The 20,765-nt window shown below is 39.5% G+C and overlaps 1 protein-coding gene across 5 annotated transcripts in view; it reads left to right on the forward strand.

Moving 5' to 3' along the window:
• Positions 1-20,765, forward strand: part of MAP4K4 (mitogen-activated protein kinase kinase kinase kinase 4) — a 173,033-nt gene that overhangs the window by 100,736 nt on the left and 51,532 nt on the right. For all 5 annotated transcript variants that reach the window (XM_066620369.1, XM_066620371.1, XM_066620370.1 and 2 more), the window contains exons 4-12: positions 5,217-5,342; positions 7,113-7,223; positions 8,830-8,920; positions 10,305-10,435; positions 13,738-13,792; positions 14,485-14,563; positions 17,116-17,291; positions 18,257-18,329; positions 19,399-19,609. In XM_066620369.1, coding sequence (XP_066476466.1) covers positions 5,217-5,342; positions 7,113-7,223; positions 8,830-8,920; positions 10,305-10,435; positions 13,738-13,792; positions 14,485-14,563; positions 17,116-17,291; positions 18,257-18,329; positions 19,399-19,609 — 1,053 coding nt within the window. The remainder of the gene's footprint in view (positions 1-5,216; positions 5,343-7,112; positions 7,224-8,829; positions 8,921-10,304; positions 10,436-13,737; positions 13,793-14,484; positions 14,564-17,115; positions 17,292-18,256; positions 18,330-19,398; positions 19,610-20,765) is intronic.

Consider the following 20,765-nt stretch of genomic DNA (forward strand, 5'->3'; position numbering starts at 1 on the left):
GATGCTCTTTACACTCTCACATAATACCAGAACCAGGGGACATCCACTAAAATTGAGTGTTGGGAGGGTTAGGACAGACAAAAGAAAATATTTCTTTACTCAGTGTGTGGTTGGTCTGTGGAACTCCTTGCCACAGGATGTGGTGCTGGCATCTGGCCTGGATGCCTTTAAAAGGGGATTGGACAAGTTTCTGGAGGAAAAATCCATTATGGGTTACAAGCCATGATGTGTATGCGCAACCTCCTGATTTTAGAAATGGGCTATGTCAGAATGCCAATTCAAGGGAAGGCACCAGGATGCAGGTCTCTTGTTATCTGGTGTGCTCCCTGGGGCATTTGGTGGGCTACTATGAGATACAGGAAGCTGGACTAGATGGGACTATGGCCTGATCCAGTGGAGCTGTTCTTATGGGAGGAGAGACTGCTCAGAGAAGAAAAGTGAAGGTGCTTATGGGAATTGTAGTCTGTATGAGGGATATTATGATGGAAGTGCAAGACTGTACTCCTCAATAAGCACCTTCCATCTCCCTTCCTATTTGGAGAAGAAAGTAAAATGGCTCCTTTTTTTCTTTTTGGTTTTTTGCTACTGCCTCAGAACAGTACCTTGTAAGTCATTTTCAGTTTCATACACCCCTAAGTTTGCACACACACACACACCCCAATTTTTCCTCCAACTTGTCATGGTTTTTGGCTCAAAACCTGCCCTCAATTTCTCAATTTATTTGTGACTTAGATACTCGAGTATCTACAGTGTGCTAGGAACTTCAAGTACATGTTCTATATAAATGAACACTTGTATAATAAGTAGCAATAAATGTTTCCCATGCAAGAAACTACTCAAATTCAGTGCAGTTGTACGCATCTTTTCTCAGTAATAAGTTCCACTGAGTATGCTGGAGCTAATTCCAAGTAAGTGAGAATAGGATTGCAACCTTAAATTTTTATATTGCACTGGTGAAAATGTTACAATTTGCTGCTGGTGGTTTCCTAAATAACTTGAAATAACATCTGGTTTTTGAGATTTTCTCCTGTTCTTCTGTGTTTTTTTTAGTGACGATACATTGGGATGTATCTTGTGTTTTAGTTGTGTCTAATGGAAATCAGCGGGACTTGTTAATGAATGACTTGACTGAGGATGCAGCCCATTTTATTTTGTTTCTGTTAGTTACAGCAACCTCATTTTAATCTTTTATTATTGGTTCCCAAGAGTCAGAGTAAGTGTAACTGTAGTGAAGGACAAAGATGTCTGACTCTCAAAGTGCGTCATTCTTGTGCTTTGGAGAGAGAGTATAGGAGGATGTGGACTCACCTCCCTGCATTACAATCTCTGGGCATGAACTGGAGGTTGTCCATGACTTTGTGTACCTTGGCTCAACGATCTCCAACACTCTTTTTCTCGATACTGAGTTAAACAAACGCATCAGTAAAGCAGCTACCACGTTTTCCAGACTCACAAAGAGAGTCTGGTCCAACAAGAAGCTGATGGAACATACCAAGATCCAGGTCTACAGAGCTTGCGTCCTGAGTACACTTCTGTACTGCAGCGAGTCATGGACTCTCCGCTCACTACAGGAGAGGAAACTGAACGCTTTCCACATGCACTGCCTCCGACACATTCTCAGCATCACCTGGCAGGACAAAGTTCCTAACAACACAGTCCTGGAACGTGCTGGAATCCCTAGCGTGTATGCACTGCTGAAACAGAGATGCCTGCGTTGGCTCAGTCATGTTGTGAGAATGGATGATGGCCGGATCCCAAATGATCTCCTCTATGGAGAACTCGTGCAAGGAAAGCGCCCTACAGGTAGACCACAGCTGCGATACAAGGACATCTGCAAGAGGAATCTGAAGGCCTTAGGAATGGACCTCAACAAGTGGGAAACCCTGGCCTCTGAGCGGCCTGCTTGGAGGCAGGCTGTGCAGCATGGCCTCTCCCAGTTTGAAGAGACACTTTGCCAACAGACTGAGGCAAAGAGGCAAAGAAGGAAGGCCCACAGCCAGGGAGACAGACCAGGGACAGACTGCACTTGCTCCCTGTGTGGAAGGGATTGTTACTCCCGGATTGGTCTTTTCAGCCACACTAGACGCTGTGCCAGAACCACCTTTCAGAGCGCGATACCATAGTCTTTCAAGACTGAAGGTTGCCAATACTATAGGAGGAGAAACAGCTGAACCAATTTATTATAATCTCTGTATTTTTTAACATTAACAACTGTAAAGTGCAGCATTTTACAGCAGCCACTAGATGTCACTGTAGCAGATAATATCCTCAGCTGAGTGTTCTTTTGTGGTTTTTGGAAAGACACATTCGTAGCCACAAAATTATGCAGTGGCTCTTTTAGAAAAGGCATAGAATTTCTAAATTTATGGACTGTGTTATGGTTTCCCTTTGTACAGTGATGCTCCGTAATAGTGAAAAATATAACTCTCATAGTATGAGCTTTTTATAATACAGAAAATGTAGCTTTCTGCTGTAATTCTTAGTAATCAGGTAGGCTGGTGAAAGTGAGTAAAAGCAGAAGTCATAACATGGGGGGGGGAGAGAGAGACAGAATGTGTGTATAGCATTTCAGGCACAATAGTATTGGCTTAAAGTGATAATTGATGCCTGCTGCATTAAAACTATAATGAGGGTTTACAAGCTGCCTTTGCGTCCTAGGATGAAGTGTTGTATTTCTTCTGTTGGAATGACATAAGCTGGATAAAAAAAGATTTTGGGTTTTTTTTACTCATTAAAAAAAGTTTAATACTGTAACCAATATCCATTTGGTATTATTAATAATATTAGAAGGTATTGTAAAAAGCCTTCATAACTTTGCAACTTTGTAAGTACGGGGAGGGGGGGTTTGGATCCCCCATATCCGAAGATCTGAACCCACAGTTTTGGAAACACTGATTTAGACAAACTTGTCCATTTGTAGATATTTGCCTGTGTATCCCGCAATAAACACAAGTGATAGAGGCTTTATTGAAAATTAGTAAAGGTGAGCCTCATTATTTGCGTGGGTTCAGTTCCCAGAACTCATGCTGAGGGCAAAAATCACACTATAGCAAATCAGTTTAAAAAACAAAGTGCCTTTGCTCAGGTGGTTTAAAAACAGCCTCACTGACCTTTGTAATGTTAAGATAAAGTCATTAAGAGGACAATCCAACAATCAGTTTCTCTCCAAGTGCTTAGAAAGGATTCTTTCTTTCAGGTGTTCAGGGAGAAGAGAGGGAGTCTCTTGGAGAGAGAATGATTGTTGGATTGTCAGCTGGCTGCCCTCTAACTATTGTAAAGAACTGTTTTCCTTTAACTTAAAGGGCCCTTCTTATCATGTTGAGATAAAAATCCCTACAACAGTAAGAATAGCATTTTAAAGGGGTACATTCCCCCCCCTTCAGCACCTCCCTTCTCATCTTCAGTGACCATTCTGTGTTGTGTAAAAAAAAAAAATCTGTGTATAACAAGGTTGGACCTGTATTGGGTAAAATACCCACCACAGGTAAAGACTAGAACTCCTCATGCTGGAGTGCCAGCAATTAACTTAGAGGTGACAATGAATGACTATCTTTTGTTGAAATAATGGGTGTTCTCACTTGAAGCTGGGATCTGTTGATGAATGGAGTGAGCTTCTCAGTGCCAAACTCTTAAGGTTTGAGGAATCTGGACTGCAACCAACTACCCCAAACCAGGAAGCCTTTGAGATCACCTTTGCAATCCAAGCAGACAGCTCACGAACCAGCCTCCCTGGGCTTCTGAGGAGTGGTATTGCTTTACCCACAGACTTTTCTTACTACACAGTGCACACCAAAATCTCTGGTTCTGCCTCCCTGCTAACACCTGCTACATGGGGGGGGGGGGCGCTAGACAAGTGTTCTAACTTCCTCCTCCCCCACAAGGCCCCCAAAATGCCATGTAAACCCTACTGCAAGTCTGCAAGAAAAATATTGGCACCAGCTCTAGACAAATGTACACCATCAACTCTGAAAACAGAGGGCAAGGAATAAACAATGTCCTGATGAGAAACAACTCTCCCCACCTGGATGAGAAACCACACTCTCCATGTCGCAATTTATCTTTTGTCTAGCTCTTTCGTTTAGCCTCAAGGATAAACCAGTCCTTTGGCTTAGGATGTAGAGGCCAGCAAATATTGGCATGCGTGTGACTTGCATTTGCCACCGGAATTTTTGTAAGCTGAACTTTAGAATCAGAAACATACCGTAGTTCAAATCTGAATAGTGAGAGTGAGGCTTTGGGTTGTCAAGTTTCTTTTTTGTTTTTTATCTTTTTTTTGTTTTCTGCGCTCAGGTTCTATCTTTGTCTTTTGATCAACCTTGGGTAGTCCTGTATGAATAAGATAATCAACATACTTTTTGTTTAGTTTATAGGTTAATGCCAACTGTCATAACTAGTCATACAAAATGGATTGAAATATATATAAAGCAAGGAAACAGAATAGAAACAATACTGTATAAGCCATAATGTTGAACTTGAGGGTTATGCATTTTATATATAGGATAAACTGAAAATTTGTTTTTAATCATTTTGAGTTTTTGAAAAATGGAACAAAAGTGGTTTTGATTTAAATAAGATGTATAATGCATAAACAAATGACTCTTAAATGTTAATTATTTGCCCCATACATACAGTTGCTATTTGTGTTTTCTGTTTGTTTTCCATACCTAGTAAATAATAATTTCTTCATCTAAAAGCATTTGAAGTAACTTCCTCGATCAATTGGTTTTTAGCATTGTTCTTTGCAAGCTTTTGTAAACAAAAGAATAATTAGATAACGCAACATCTTTTAAATCTTTTAGGGAACTCTAACTGCAGCAGTGTATACAGTGATTGGGTTTAGATGTAACACAAAACTGTAGTTTATCTGTAGTTGGGAACCCACACCATAGTTTCTGAGTTTCCAGAGGTACAACAAGCAACCATGGGTTAAAGCTGATTTTGTTGTTTCCCATTTGGGCAACTCAGCTTCCCAAGTTTTGTCTGCATAGTGCAGCAGCAGCCTCTTGAGGGGAAACCATGATTCTTATTTGTTGATGGTAATTAACTTTCTGTTGTGCCTTTGTGTCAGGTTCAAACATAATGCAAAGTCATTGTTTAGCTAAAAGTACCACTGTTTCATGTTATGTCTGAAAGTTACTCTGTCTTGTGCAGTGGGCTCAGCTCAGCAGCTGTGCTTCCTTGTGAGACACTTTTTTCTCTCTTCCCCCATCCTCCAGGATGAAGAGGAAGAAATTAAACTGGAGATAAACATGCTGAAGAAATATTCCCATCACAGGAATATTGCAACTTACTATGGTGCTTTCATTAAGAAAAGTCCTCCAGGACATGACGACCAACTGTGGGTAAGTAGAATCTTCATCAGCATGCCTTCTCCAACTTCAGTTAGAATTGGAGATCACCTGGATATTGATTCAGAGGTAGAAAATTAGCATGAATATTCTGAATTTTCAGACCTGCATAAGGCAACTGAATGAAACAAAGATAACAGAACTTCTTGGTTAAAAACACTGTAAGGCCTTTAATGGAAAGTGTTTCTCCCATTTGTAGCTTAGAGGAAGTTCTAGAAGTATTCACATTTACATCAAGCATTTAGTGGAGGAGATATTTAAAAGGGGGGAAAAATCTCAGTGTTGCCTTCTTCCATTCAGGTGGTTCTGCTTCCCATCACTCTCAGTGTTGAGATACAGCAGAATAGCTCACCTTTAGAGTCTCCTTTGTGTCTTGGAATGAATTACCTTTCTGAACTAGCGTCCTTCCATTTGGGAGGTCCATGCAGATCAGTGATGCCTATGAAAACATGGGAGAGGGGCTCTTATATCTGATCATTCTTACCACTGCATCTGTATATGCATTGAGTTGGTGTGCTGGTCAGTTGAAGAAAAATTGCCTCTGTTGTTTCACTGTTGTAAAATATTCAGTGAACCCAAGAACACCACTGTGAAACTGCCAGCTCATTTGTTTTATTTCATTACTTTTGCCATTCGTTAGTATGGGCAAAAGTAAAGACTATTCACTAATAGCCTTGTTGTAGTAAGGGGTGAATTTAGCCAAGTTTATATCACAAGTTTCTTCTGCTGGCCAATAGCTGCAGTCATCTCCATGCCTGTACAGGAATGCAAACAGACATCAATGACAAATGTTGTTGCCTCTCTTAGGGTGCAATCCTAACCCCTTATGTCAGTGCTTTCCAGGACTGGCATAGTGGTGCCAATGGGATACGTGCTGCATCCTGCAGTTGGGTGTCACTCATGGAGGCCTCCTCAAAGTAAGGAAATGTTTGTTCCCTTACCTCAGAGCTGCATTGCTCTTGTGTCAGTGCTGACATAAGGGGTTAGGATTGCACCCTTAGTCTGTCTTGATGGTAGCAACCAGGAAGGTGACCTGACTCCCCATGATCTATTTATTTACTCTTTGTGGCTCCTGTGAGGGATTGGAGTTGGTTCTAGGACAGTGATTTTCAAGTAGTGTGCTGTGGCATACTGGTGTGCCACGAATGGTCTGCTGGTGTGTCGCAGGAATTTGGGGGAGACTCATTTATTACTAGGGCTGTTGGGGAATGTTAGCCTCCCACTAGCAGCATGATGTGCTTTGTCAATTATCAAAAAGCTGATGGTATGTCTTGAAAATTTTAGCACCTTGTCAGTTTGCCTTGAGATAAAAAAGGTTGAAAATGGCTAGTCTAGAATAAAGAATAGTGGTTGAAGGAACTGAAGTATTGGTTGAAGTAAGTTACATGAGACACAGCTATGAGTCAGATATGAAAAATGTAAAAGAAATCGCCTTCCTTCCATTTTGTTGTTTTAATAAAGTTTGTTTAAAAAATACAAGAACATTACTTGATAATATTTTACTGGTCACATGCCTAACCCTGTGCATCTGTACATAAAGACTTTAATGCCTTATTCTCTGGAAGCTTGTTAATTAATGTGAGAGAAACTTTATAGATCCGAAATTTGATTTATGATCCACTTAAGCTGATATGTAGGTTTTTTTAGTTTGGCTTTCCTCTGGATCACTTAGTCAATTCTGCTGTTACCCAGTAGAATTCCTAATAACTTTTGGAACATGCATGATGGAAATATTTTGAATGACTTTTTTGCCTTTTTTTGTAGCTTGTTATGGAGTTCTGTGGTGCGGGCTCTATTACAGACCTTGTGAAGAATACAAAAGGAAATACTTTGAAGGAGGACTGGATAGCATACATCTCCAGAGAGATTCTCAGGGTAAGGAAATTGAAATGACCTAATATGTTTTTTTTCATTTAAACGGGCAAGATTAAAATTCTGCATTAACTTCTAGTAAGTAGGCCTTGACAGTGAAGCTCATAGTTTTAACCTTGTGACATGGGAGAGGGAGAAACAGCAGTTCTTGGATGTTAATCGTTTTTTAAAACAAAAACCTAAATAACTGGTAGATGATTATTTTCACAAAAAGCATTAGGAAGTTTTTAGTAAGTACTATGATTGAATGCTTCACAAGTTTAAAAAAAATCCTGTGGGAATGGGGGGAGGCTGAATACTACCAGAGTAGAGAACTTTCTGAAGCTGATTGCTAAGTTATAATCAAAATATACGGTCAAGGTTATTCACATCTTTATCAGCAACTCTGCAAATTGCAACAAATAATAAAAAACAACATATGTTTTCTTCATCTGCTCCACAGGGTTAGTACAGAATGGTGATTTGAAGTATGTAGCCAGATGCTGGATCAGCAAAAAGCTCTGCATGCTGGTGGCTCTTGTTTATTTTGGCACTAGTGATGCACTCAGTTTTGAATGTGGTGTGTTCTGCAAAGTGATGTTGAAGGTTCGAGTTTAGAAGAGTATTAAGAATATGCTCAATTGTATTTTATCAGAATTTTATCAGTCACAGTCCAAATTTTTCTTTGTGTTTATTGTCTGGGATAATTTTCTGGCACTCAATAAAATGTGAGGAAACATTTAGTTTTTAGTACAAACTAACTTTGGATCATCTGAAGCCTGCATCTCAGCAGTGGCTTGGTATTGATTATTGAGACTCTGCTAATAGTGCAGGGTTTTGGGAGAGCCCTCTTTTGCCTCTTCACCACTTTTAGACTCTGGAATTCTCTGGACATGATAAAAATCAGCACAGCTGTCCAGAGCATTTTGCCTTAAAAGCTGTTGATATATTTTTGACTTTCACTAATGTTAATCATACATATGAAGTTCATAACTTTTTAATGGAACCTTTATATGGAACCATCACATATATATTTCCTCCTCCTCCACATAATACTACAAGCTGTAAAGAAAAGCATATCCCTTGAAAGTCAGGTTGCTAAGTCAATGGTGCAGTTCTTTTTGCTGCCCTGAATAGAAGTCACATGGCTGGTAATGCATAGTAATAGCCATTTGTAAAAGGGAAATAGTATATCCTAAATACTACTTACTCTTTTTCAATTCTGCATATAGTTTTGTGAGTTGACTTTACTTTCATACTAAGATGTATTGCCTGAGTTTAGGTGCGATAATGTGTATGCAATAAATTCTACCCATATGGAAAAAAAATGTGGAAAGCGCATCTGTTTTGTTTCACCTGTGTGAGTTGTGTGAATAGTCCTTTATGGCTTCTTTTATGCTTGACTAGCAAAGTCTGTGTAACAATTCTGTGTGATGTGATTAGAACAGTATGTGATTAGAACATTTACAGTTGATACAGTTGTGTTATGCTGGGCAAAAGGAACTGGTTATAGTGTTTGTAAAATAGTTGCAAATAGGCTTTGCCTGCTTGCCAAAATAATTTGCACAAGAATAATTGCACAAAGCTTACATGAAAAAGACCTTACAATCCACCTCTCTTTTCAATGCAGGGATTGGCACATCTCCATGCCCATCATGTGATTCATCGGGATATCAAAGGGCAAAATGTTTTGTTAACAGAAAATGCAGAGGTGAAACTGGGTAAGTTAACTAGCTTGCACTACTCACTTGTTTTTGCACATTCCATAGTTTTCACTGTTGCTGCTCTTCTATACAGTGCAGTTAGCAGGTTGTGCTGTTGGTTATCTAGTTGGGAAGGAAAATTGTAACTTCCAAGACTTGAAAACCACTAGCTATTGAAAATTTTAATCATTCTTGGATGTTATTGTTTAGTTCAGTGATAGGTAAACTCATTTGACTCAAAAGAAAGGGCCAGTAAGATTTAGATTCTGAAAAAAAAAACTTTGCTTCTTTTCAGTCTTGGGCCCTGTCTTTTGAATCCTATCTTTAGAATTGTAATGCTAGAACTTATTAAAATTGGAGTTTTTGCCAGCTTATACTTTTAAATGTGAACATTCAGCTTGCAGGCCTCACCTTTCCTTATTCCCCCTTTCTTTAGTAGTGGGGAAGGGCTGTGTGTCCTGCAAACCCATGGGTGGCAGAACATCATCCACTGACAAGGCAATGGAACTGCACACAAATGGGAAGGCAGTTAGGGAAGAGTACTTGGTTAGTACAGTGTGTTCAGGAGCCCTGCGTGCAAGGTTGGCACCATGGAGGTTGTCACCTTTTGTGGGACTGGCTGGCTGTTTCTTGTTAAAATATCAAATGAGACCTAAGCTGTCCTATCAGTTCAACCTCAGAATTTATATAAATCTTGAGAGCCCTCCCAATTGATAGAATCCTGCTCTACTTAAAGATCACAATGCATTTAATCCAGGAGATGTGACTGTGAGGCTGAATTAGAAGTGGGGATTATGGCCTTCAAACAGCGAAGGGAGAGGGGGTTGCACTCTTTCACCCAGGCATTTTTCTTCTGCATTTTACCTCTCTCCTCCCTCCCACCCCAGAAGCATGACTGGAGCAATCAGAGGCACATTCTACAGTGTGCATGCTGCCAACAAATTTGTATTGCAGCACACTTACTATGGGACACACTTATTTCAATACTGAAATGTGTTCCAGTGTCAGAAAAATGTAATCTCTAAAGCAGCTCTTTAATTATTCTGCTGTTCCTCCTGAAACTAAACTGGCTGTCCCTCATCTTGTGGATGTAGTCCATTTGCTTCATCTTTTGATGATGATCTTGCCCTTACTTTAATACGAATGCTTCTTTTAATGAAAAATATCTTACTGGTAAACAGATAAAGGTGTTAAAGATTGCATTGTACTCATGAGACAAGAATATTAGTAATGGAGCATGAAGACTCCGTCTGTCTGAACATTCATTTTAATGGCTTACCTGAAGGCTGCAAGGTAATATAATGTGTGCATCATATTACCTGAACAGCAATTTGCTTTATAGTAATCTTCAAGAATTCATTTCTGTGTATTTGTATCTTTTTCTTGTTTGTTCTTTATGAAGTGGATTTTGGTGTTAGTGCTCAGCTGGACAGAACTGTTGGTAGAAGAAATACCTTTATTGGAACGCCTTACTGGATGGCTCCAGAAGTTATTGCCTGTGATGAAAACCCAGACGCTACATATGACTACAGAGTAAGTGAAATATTACTACACGAGTTAAAATGCTCTGTCCTGTTTTGCTGGCTATGAGTTGTATGCGCAATTCTTACTTTGTAATTAATGCTCTGTGAAAGTGAGTTGTTATAAATCTCTTAATAAAATACCTTTGTTCAGTTGATTAAGAGGGAGGCAAAGACAACCTGAAAAAAATAAGTGTATGTAATATAAAGTATGCACTGCATATAAATTAAGGATGCACACAATTTTGGATTGGCAGTGGTCAGAATTGGTGACCACTGTATGGAAGTACTTGTTGAATTTATCATTAAATGTTATCATTGCTATAGTTTAGCACAGTTTCAGACAGAAGCTGATAGAGAAGTTGATTTTCATAGAACTTTCAGCATAATGAGTATCAAATCAAATCTAAAGGGCTATCAGAGTTTAAATGGTCTAGATTAGGGGTGTCCAAAGTTTTTGGCAGGAGGCCTACATCATCTCTCTGACACTGTGTCGGGGGCCAGGGAAAAAAAGAATTAATTTACATTTAAAATTTGAATAAATTTACGCAAGTTTACATAAATGAATATATTAAAGATGAACTTATATGAATGAATGAAGGTCTTCCAATAGCTCAAGGCCTATAAAAGTTCATGAACAAACAAAGGCTGGTGTTTCCTTTGCTGCCACTACTGCATCACAGACATGAAACAGCAAGCAGAGGAGGGAGCCTTCATCCCACAGCTCACAGGAGAGATCAAACAGTCGCCCTCATGCTGAGAGCAATTGCATCGGGCCAGTGTGGGCTCCAACAAATTTCTGGAGGGCCAGATACTCATTGGAAACTGGGGCTCTCTGTGGGCTGCATTGGGAGTCCTCGAGGGCCACAGGTGGCCCCAGGGCCGGGGTTTGGGCACCCCTGGTCTAGATGTTCTTGAGTGTGCTCTTCTCCTCCCATTTCTCGAAACTAGTTTCCTATTTAAGCATCTTTTTAGGAAACTCCAAACGCTTTTTAGTTCATTTTTAGATAACAGAAGCAGGAGGGGACATAATAAAATATTTAAAATCTTTATTGCTAAAAGAGATGCATTAGTCTGAAAGTCAGAGCTAGCTACTTGAAAGCCTTAATTGCCTTGGAGAATAAGTCTTACATCAAGCTAGATTGTGATTTTTTTTTTAGCATTCTCAAAGTGCCCTAACAATTTTTTGTGAGTGTATGTGAGAGACGAGTATAAGCACATGTGGGTGAGGAGGTTTAGGGGAGGATAAATAATCACATAATGGAGTCCTTTCTAGAGTGGACCATTGCACGTGCAGGAACTACAGTTTTGATTACATCATCAAAGGGAGCGGCTAGATCTCTTCTTCATGGACAGACAGCTAATGGAATGCTTGCTCCATAGTCTCCAGATATCTTGGAACAGATGTTGGTGCCATCTGACATTCTTAGTACTAATTCCAAATCAGTTGGTAAACAGAACAATTGCACATCACGTTGTAAGCCTGATTGCACCCAAGGTTGCCAGCCTAGTATCAAAGATGTGTGGTGGTGATTGTCTCGACAGTTCCAACTAGGTTACTTATTTCAGGATCAATGATTGGACTGAAGCCAGTGGACTGACATGTTTTTCAAAGGTACCCATGGAGTTAGCTCTTCATCCAACATGTACTGTTCTTCTGGTATCATCATTTTGTCCTAAGGATGCAGCATTCTACTCTGTCTCTTTGTGTATCCTCAAATAAGGGTCATTCAGCTGGTTAGACTCTACTTTCTGTATTTATTCAGTTTATATTCTGCTCTGTTCCATGGACTCAGAACAGCTTGTAGCATTTTTTCCTTCTATATATTAATAATCCTATCCCCAAGTGCCTTAGTCTGATGATTATAGCAATACTGATAACAATTTAAGAGAATAAAAAGAGCCAAATGAACTTAAAATGATATTCTAACATAAAATCAATTGAAAGAGAAAAGCGCTTGGGTCCAAGTGTGATGGCGGCACATCTGTTGAACTGTGTCCAGCTCAGCATCTTCTGTTTGCTGGCCAGGGATGTATGACCAAACACAGACATAACCTTTCCAGTCCAACAAACTGGTGGTTTGGACCAGGAACACACACAAAGCCCCATATGTTCCCTCTCCCTTTCCTGCTCCCCTTGCCTACCTGTGTTAACTGAATTATCCTGATTTCTTAAACAAGAGTGTTGTGTGATATCCAGATGCAGAAATGGTGGTGTGTGCACTTCATGCAAACTAGGACCAAATTGCAGTTGACTATCCTAGTTTATACGGAATATGTTAAACCAGATTTTCTTCTGTATGATGACTTGGGAAGCTGTGGCTTAAGGACTAGGACTGTTGTGTCTTCATTTGGCCTCTCTTCCAGGAGTAGTAGGGAGTTGAATGATCTCCAGTATGCCAGCTATCCTCAAAGTATTTGCCTCTTACGTATCTGATTATACAATTGTTTTGCTGGAGTTCTTAAACTTTGTGGCTAAGACAAGCGGTCTGCTGAAAAGTAACAGCTTCTCAGCATTTTTGCCTCCTGTACTTGGAAGCCTATTTCTGTGTTTATTTTTGAAATAAAATAAGCAATATATTTGCTGAGGATTATGAGCTCATTATTTATTTATAATGTTCTATCAATATAGAACAATTATTTCTAATTGTTTGAATCTCCCCTTTCAAATATGCATTTTTGAATGCTTCCTCTTCCGTAGTTTACAGTTTTCTCAGTTGTTTGTTTCCTGTTGGTGCCACATTCATTAATTTAGTTTGTGCAAGTAATTGCACATTCAGAGCATCGTGAAGTAGCAAAAAGTTATAGCAAAAGATAGATGATGGAAATGTGGATATTTACAGAAACTTTACACTAACTGGGAAAATAATATTTTTTTCTGCAAAACAATTGGAGTTTTGGAAACAATACATTGCTCCTTCAAAGACTTATCATGTGTAATTTAGCACTTAAAGCTAAAGAGTTTGATAGATCTATGGAATTCTGCACTCCTTGTATGAGTGGAAGGAGCTTCTCTGATGGCCCGCCACTCCACTTAAGATCTGGATGCAGCTCAATGTTTACATACTGCAGTTGAGTACATAAACTTAGCTCTGTATATATGCAGAGAAGTAAAGAAGAAATAATTTTAATTTTGTGTGCATGGTTTAGTCATTCAGTGTATTTCCCTTCCATGTTAAGTAGAAAAGTAGAAATTTAGTCATTCTTCAAATGGAAAGTTCTTGTGATTGTGAACTTCTTCATGCAGTACATTTTTAACTGTCCAAGTAGGAAAAATGGATAACGCATTGGCTAACATATGGTCTTTCTTTGCAGAGTGACCTTTGGTCCTGTGGCATCACAGCCATAGAGATGGCAGAAGGAGCTCCGCGTAAGTGATATGTACACACCTTCTGTTGGGCTGACTTTTCTTTGAAACCTATATTTTGAATGCCTCTTTGTAATCTGAACTTAAAGTTGAGATTTCTGAAAATACAATGATGAGATTCTGTTCTCCAGGGTTCCCATCCTACTTGCTCCTGCAGCATATTTATAAAATCCTATAAATAGTGGAGCAGTTTGACAGATGACACTGTGCCAAAGAACACTGTGCAGTGATTGTGGCTGTGCTAGGGTAATAGAAACAAGAGGAAAAATCTTAAAATACGGAATTAGTAAAAACTTTCTGACCAGAGACATTAGATCTTGGAGCAGACAAAGTGTAGTGGGGCTGGTGCCTCCTGCATGTGTAATGTTAGAGGTCATACCATAATAGACAATCTCCCAAGGAAATGGGTTTTAAATCTTTTCATCTCACATTTCTATGGTTATGTGAAATTCACTTTTCTCGGACATTTTATGAAACAATGGGCTCTCTGGATTGGATTATAGCTTTTGAGGTGGGTATGCATGTGTAAATGTGATTCTAATCTTCCTCAGATGAAGAATTGTCAGGAATACAAGTACTTGCATTTTATATTCTTCATAGTCACTGATAGTTTGATACTGCGAAATAACTTATAGACACGACATTAAAATAATGGTAAAACTGAACACTAATCACACAATACCTTTTATTCCCAGCCCTCTGTGACATGCATCCAATGAGAGCCCTATTTCTTATTCCCAGAAACCCTCCTCCACGGCTAAAATCTAAGAAATGGTATGTGGTTGCAGCTTCATTTTTTTCCCGGTAATATGGAATTTATATATTTTTTTGTTACAGCATAGCGTTTCGTTTTTGACAGGGGACTCACTCCCATAGGCGTGAAAAATAATTTTCAGAGAGCTGAAATAAATCTTCTACATCACTGAATCAAAGCCCAAAATTAGATGTGTGCAGTTTATTTCTTAGCTGTTCTTGTTCTAGGTAAGACTTTCTCTCAGACATATAGGACAAAAAAAGAGGCATTGTTCACAGAGCAGCATCCTATCAAATTGATGAGTTGTGCAGCTGTTGAAGGTGAAAATGTCAGTTTTATCTCCCCACATTGTTTAATTTCTGACATAAAATGTAAGAAAGTAGGTTAATCCCAAGTTGAAAGTGTGTGTTCATGAATGTTTTTACTATAACTTTGATGGGTAGTACAATTGTCCTTTTTACCAGCTAAGAGAAATTCCCTGATTCTCCCAGACTATTGTTAAGCACAGGTACTAGCAAGCATAATCTTCACTGAGAGAAATTTACACGCAAACAGTGCAAAATGCACATAATTGCTAATGAAAGCTTCCAATAATGACAAATGAAAGTACTGGCTTGCTGATTTTGAGTCTTATATTGAAAACAATGTGTACAAATTTAATGGATGAATAAAAAAATGTACAGTTGGAGTTCAGTTTTTCACATTTGTGTCCTGCATTTCCTTCACTGAACAAACTATGTGGCATACATTTTAATTCACACTGGTGAGCTGCTTAGCTGAACAGGGTTTTTTTTAATGGGCTACTAATTTCTAACTTGGTGCTTTAGCCCAGTATGCTATAGTCATTCTGAGTTAAGGTCCTACTGTTAGACTAATCGATACCTCCCACAAACCTAGTTATGCAAACCTTCATACAACTAAGTTCACTGCTGTTGTCAGCAAACAGTACTGCCACAATATCATATACTGTTTGGCAGGAAATGTATGTACAGGTCCAACCTTGTTATTCACGGATTTTTTATATACAATTTGACTTAACATGAATGGCCTCTGCAAATGAGAAGGGAAAATATGCATCCCTTTAAAATCAGTTTAAAAACCTGTTTTTCTTACAGCTGTAGAGAGAGTCATGCAAATGATTGCAGGTATATCCTAATTATCCACAGATTTTTCTCCCATGGAAAAATCCATGGATTTTTCTATCTCAATGTGATGAGAAGGGCCCTTTAAAGGAAAACAGTTGTTTAACAATAGCCTCTTCAATGCGAGAGAGGGCAGCCATCAATCCATCAATCATTCTCTCTCTAGGCACTTAGAACAGCTTCACTCCAAGGTAAGCAACTCCTCCCTTCCCCCTGGGCACATGAAAGAAAGATAATCACTTTGCTCTGGGTGGAGAGAGGGGTCGCTGGCTCAGAGTGAAGTCTTGCTAAGCGCCTGGAGAGAGACTGATTGATGGATTGTTTCTTCATGACTCTGCCTTACATCACAAATGTTAGCAAGTCTCTTTTTAAATCACCCAGCAAAGGGACATTGTTTTTTAAATTCATTTGCTTTAATGCGATTTTTGCCATCCAGTGTGTTCTGGGAACCCAGTGGGTTCTGGGAACCCTTGCAAATAATAAGATTCAACCTGTATTTAACTTAACTAAGCAGTTCTCTTGTATTATAGTGTTTATAAAGGCTGTTTGAAGAGGACTGTGATGAAAATCCCCAATTCCCCTCCCTTTGGCCTACTTCTTCAGTTGCTTTTGAATGCAGTACAGTTCACCTGTTTCTTTGGCGTCTGGATTATCTGCTTCATATTTTGTGTCCTAAATGCCCTTTTGTGTATTTCTGATAGCTACTGAGAATATCAGTATGATTGTAGTTACGTTTAGGACTATGGGCTAATTGGAGAGTGAGTGAGTGATATAGCGTCATAGTAATTAGAATTCAAATTCCTTTAAAAATGGAATGAAATTAATATGCCATTTTTGGAGTGGAGATTTCTGGCCTTCTGTTCCAGATGATCTCTCTATGATCATCTGGTCAACTAGATCTAGTTGATGATCTAGTTGATCATCTGGTCAACTAGAATGGAGGCTCATGGTAATTTAAAGCAAATTTTTTTTACAAAAAAGGGGGGAAATCCCATTTGAACCTCTGTCTTTATTCTTCCAGGTGCAATAGTTCCTCTCTACATTGGGCAGCTCTGCTTTTAGTTCTCAGTGGGTCGGAAAATGGAGGAGGGGGAAGGAATTCATTTACAGTGCAGCCTTTTGCACATTTTCTCAGAAGTCAATTCCATTGTATTCAGTAGGACTTATGCCAGGAAAGCGTGTATAGAGTAACAACCATATTCTAATTAAGGCTCTTGTAAGTTCATTTCTCCTGATATATGCACACATAATGTGCTATGGCTCATGAAATAATGGTCCTTACAGCTTTGATTGCATTCTAGTCAACTGGCCTGACTTATTTATCAGAGCTGAGTCCTGCCAGTTGTTCGGACATAAATGACTTGTGCCAAATAGATTCTTACTTGGAGAAATGACTTAACTGTGCATGTGTGTATTCTATTTTTGCTTAGGTCAAAAAAGTTCTTTAGTTTTATAGAGGGCTGTTTAGTGAAGAACTATATGCAACGACCTTCAACAGAGCAACTTTTAAAGCATCCATTTATACGCGATCAGCCAAATGAACGACAAGTTCGAATCCAGCTGAAAGATCATATAGACAGAACCAGGAAGAAGAGAGGAGAGAAAGGTATGTGATCATTTTGAAGCTGCAACAGCATATTTATGTTTATATAGCACCCTCAGTATGTGTAAGTGTGTCTCTGTTGGCTGTGAGCACTTATATTAATTGCATGCTGTACATGAAGTGAAAGGAGACCATGCCCAGCCTTCTGGATTACAGATTTCAGACTGGATACAAAAGGCAAATGGTGTAGAAGTTTTGATAATTTTAATCTATTGGATTCAGTTCATACCTAGTGATCTGTCATCAGACAAAGTGAGCGTAAACTTTTGAAGATAATGTTCATTACTACTGAGTCACAAGGTTTGGTGGTAATACATTTTAATCTGTTCTTATCTGTATTTTGTTCAGGATTCAGAGAACCTTGCAACAAGTGTGATGCTTTGGACTTCAAAGTGATGAATTTTAGGCCCCACTGGATCTGCCTGAAGTAGCACTTTAGATCCTAGTTCTAGCATTTATCTTTTCCCTTTCCCAAGCACTGAAATTTGAGAGAGTTGAGAGTTCTTAGTAGAGTAAAATTGGATAGTGGCAGTGCTAAGATAGTGTGCATCTAGAATTTTGCCTTGAATATCTGATTTTAAACAAACCTGACCTCCGTACCCAACAGTGTACACATGACATGATCCTTGGTGACTCTGTGGTAGTGTTGTGATGCTGCAGCTGTTTTTTGTTTTTAAGAATGTAGGCAATCACTAGCTTCCTTTGAAGTGTGAACAAGTTGAATAACATTAGATACAGAGACTGTTTCTAAAACAGTCTCTAAAATTCATTGGTAAGAGTATCAGTATCTGTTTCACCTTTATAATCCTAGCTTTTGAGCTAATGATGATGAAATTCTCTAATATACTTTAATGCTTGAGAGTTCTGTTGGTAAAATTACTTTTGCACAGAAGTCATACTGCTTAGAAGGCTGTTTAGCATCTGTTTATTTAAACACGAGAATTATTGTCTCTCCCTGCTCCCACTAGATGAAACAGAATATGAGTATAGTGGAAGTGAAGAAGAGGAGGAGGAAGTGCCTGAGCAAGAAGGAGAGCCAAGGTAGGACTCATTGACTTGGTTTAGATCTTGAGAACATCTGAAGTATGATCTTGTTCTTGAAAGACAGGGCTTAAAAATCATCCTTATATTGAGAATACAACTTAATAGGGAGATGTGCTGTCATCTAATGTGGCGTTTTTTTCCTGAACTCCTTTTGGATTTCCCTCCCATTTAGAAAGGACAGTTAGTGTTGTGGCACCTTATTGGTTCAGACATGGGAAGTATAGTCACTGTTCATCTGTGAAGCTCATTTACTTTATCTAGGTCTTATTCCATTCACAAGAGCATACAGTGTACGAGTACATGAATATGCCAATGTCATTTGACAGAAGCTGTGGTCTCATTTCTCATAAGGAGCCTTGAAATAATGCCCTTGTTCATTGAAGAGCTTGAAAGACCAAGTGTGTCATTCTTTAGCTCAGAAGAGTGTTGCTCCCATTGTGTCTTGAGGTATGATAATAGCACCAAGATACCTGAAATACCTTAGTAACTTATGAGCCACTTTTCCTAAGGTTTAAAAACAGCATTTCTCAACATTGGTCTCCTGCTGTACCACTTTGCATGGTTCACCTATTGTAAGTACCACCGGAACTGGCGATGTTATCACCAGCTACTTCCAAATTGGGAGGCCAGATGTGATGCAACAAACACCAGTAAGAGTCTCAAAGTGGATGAGAGGGTTTTTCCAAGTGAGCAAAAAGTGCAGACTGGAGCTCTGCCTGCCAAGCCGTTGCTGATTTCACTGCTAAGCGATGAGGATCTGTAGTCCTCTGGGTAACACAGGACACCATTTCACATACCACCAATGGCAGGAGTACCACTGGTTGAGAAATCACAGGTTTAAAAGAAACATCCAGCTTTCTGTTCATAGTTCTCGGCAAAATTAACTATATTTGATTTTTTTTCTGGTCTGATTTTTCTCCTTTCCAACCTGACAGCATTTTCAGTGATCCCAGCAAAAACTGAAGAATGATATGTTGTTGGAAACCATTTCATTTTATGTAACCTAGACAGCTATTTGTCTACTAGCTTTTGTTTGGATTTTTAATAACTCTCTCCCCTCTCACAGTTCTATTGTTAATGTGCCTGGAGAATCGACTCTCAGACGTGATTTCCTGAGATTGCAGCAGGAAAACAAGGAACGTTCTGAGGCTCTTCGGAGACAACAGCTGCTACAAGAACAGCAGCTACGAGAGCAAGAGGAGTACAAGAGGCAGCTGCTGGCAGAGAGACAAAAGCGGATTGAGCAGCAGAAAGAGCAGAGGAGGCGGCTAGAAGAGGTAGAGAAGGCCAAGATTCAAAGGCTCCTGTTTTCACCTTTTGTCCAAGAGCCACTAGATATGAATTCTTGCCTGAGAGTCTTTTCAATCCATAAGACACCCTGGCACAGGTCCTCCTTCAAGATTCAAGACCTAACATTTATAACATTGACATATTGTACATTAAATTATGAGGCAGTCAGCCTAGTTGTCAGGATAAAGTAAACAAAACTAAAAACATTTGTTTCCTTTTCTCAGGGCTGCATTGCAGCTCCACTGGCACTGGAAAGTTGGATAGGTTGGGCCCTTAGTCAGCTCCTGCAAACAGCAAGGCTAGACACTCCAGACTGTAAGACCTTTGGATGCTGCAGCTTAGGAACTAATTTATACATGTGTGCTTGTCGCTTACTGACTTTGGCCTGCTTCAGACATTTTACAGTGTGGACAAAATCCATGTATTGGAAGCGGAGTAAAAGTGCACTGGCAAGTCCTGCCCTCCAGGGGAGCTGTTAAAACGATCAGAGTCAAAATATATAGTCTCCATGGGGAGATCAGGTGAAGGGGCTTTGGGTGTTGGCATGGGGGCCAGAGCTTGCTGACTTCTTACTCCCCTACCTCCTAATTGCCTGGACAGTGTCCACACTTCTTGAACAGGGCTAATGGTATCCAATCAAGACTGGAGCTATCATGGAGTAAATGCCACAGACAGAACCTCGTACCTCCTAATGCCCTGGTAAATATTTTCCTTGGAGGCAGCAAGGGACTTGCATATCCACACACTAGCCTCCAAACTGAGAGAGGGTTTCAAGAATTTGTTTTAAATTTTCTGATCTCCAGTAATGTACTTTGGGAACTTGACAAGAATTGCCCAGTTTCTGTATAGTACTGTAATGGCATCCGTTCTCTGACTGGCATTTGTAGGGGCCTAGTTATGGTAATTCAAAGGTGCCAGTTGCAGTTCCTTATGTTTAGAGATGTCTGTGAGCATTGTTTTTGAGCAGTGAATAACCTGAAGATGACTTCAAAGTTCCAAAAGCAGCAAGGTCATTTACATATATTCATAGGCCTGAGAAAAATACTGTAGTCAGCTCCCTAGCCTGAAGACTCTGCCTCTACATGTTGTCTTTTGTGTTCAACTGGCTGCCTTGGGGACCAGATAGATTGGTTGTAAAAACTT

The sequence above is a fragment of the Tiliqua scincoides genome, chromosome 3 (genome assembly GCF_035046505.1).
Source record: "Tiliqua scincoides isolate rTilSci1 chromosome 3, rTilSci1.hap2, whole genome shotgun sequence".
In the NCBI taxonomy this organism is placed as follows: domain Eukaryota; kingdom Metazoa; phylum Chordata; class Lepidosauria; order Squamata; family Scincidae; genus Tiliqua; species Tiliqua scincoides.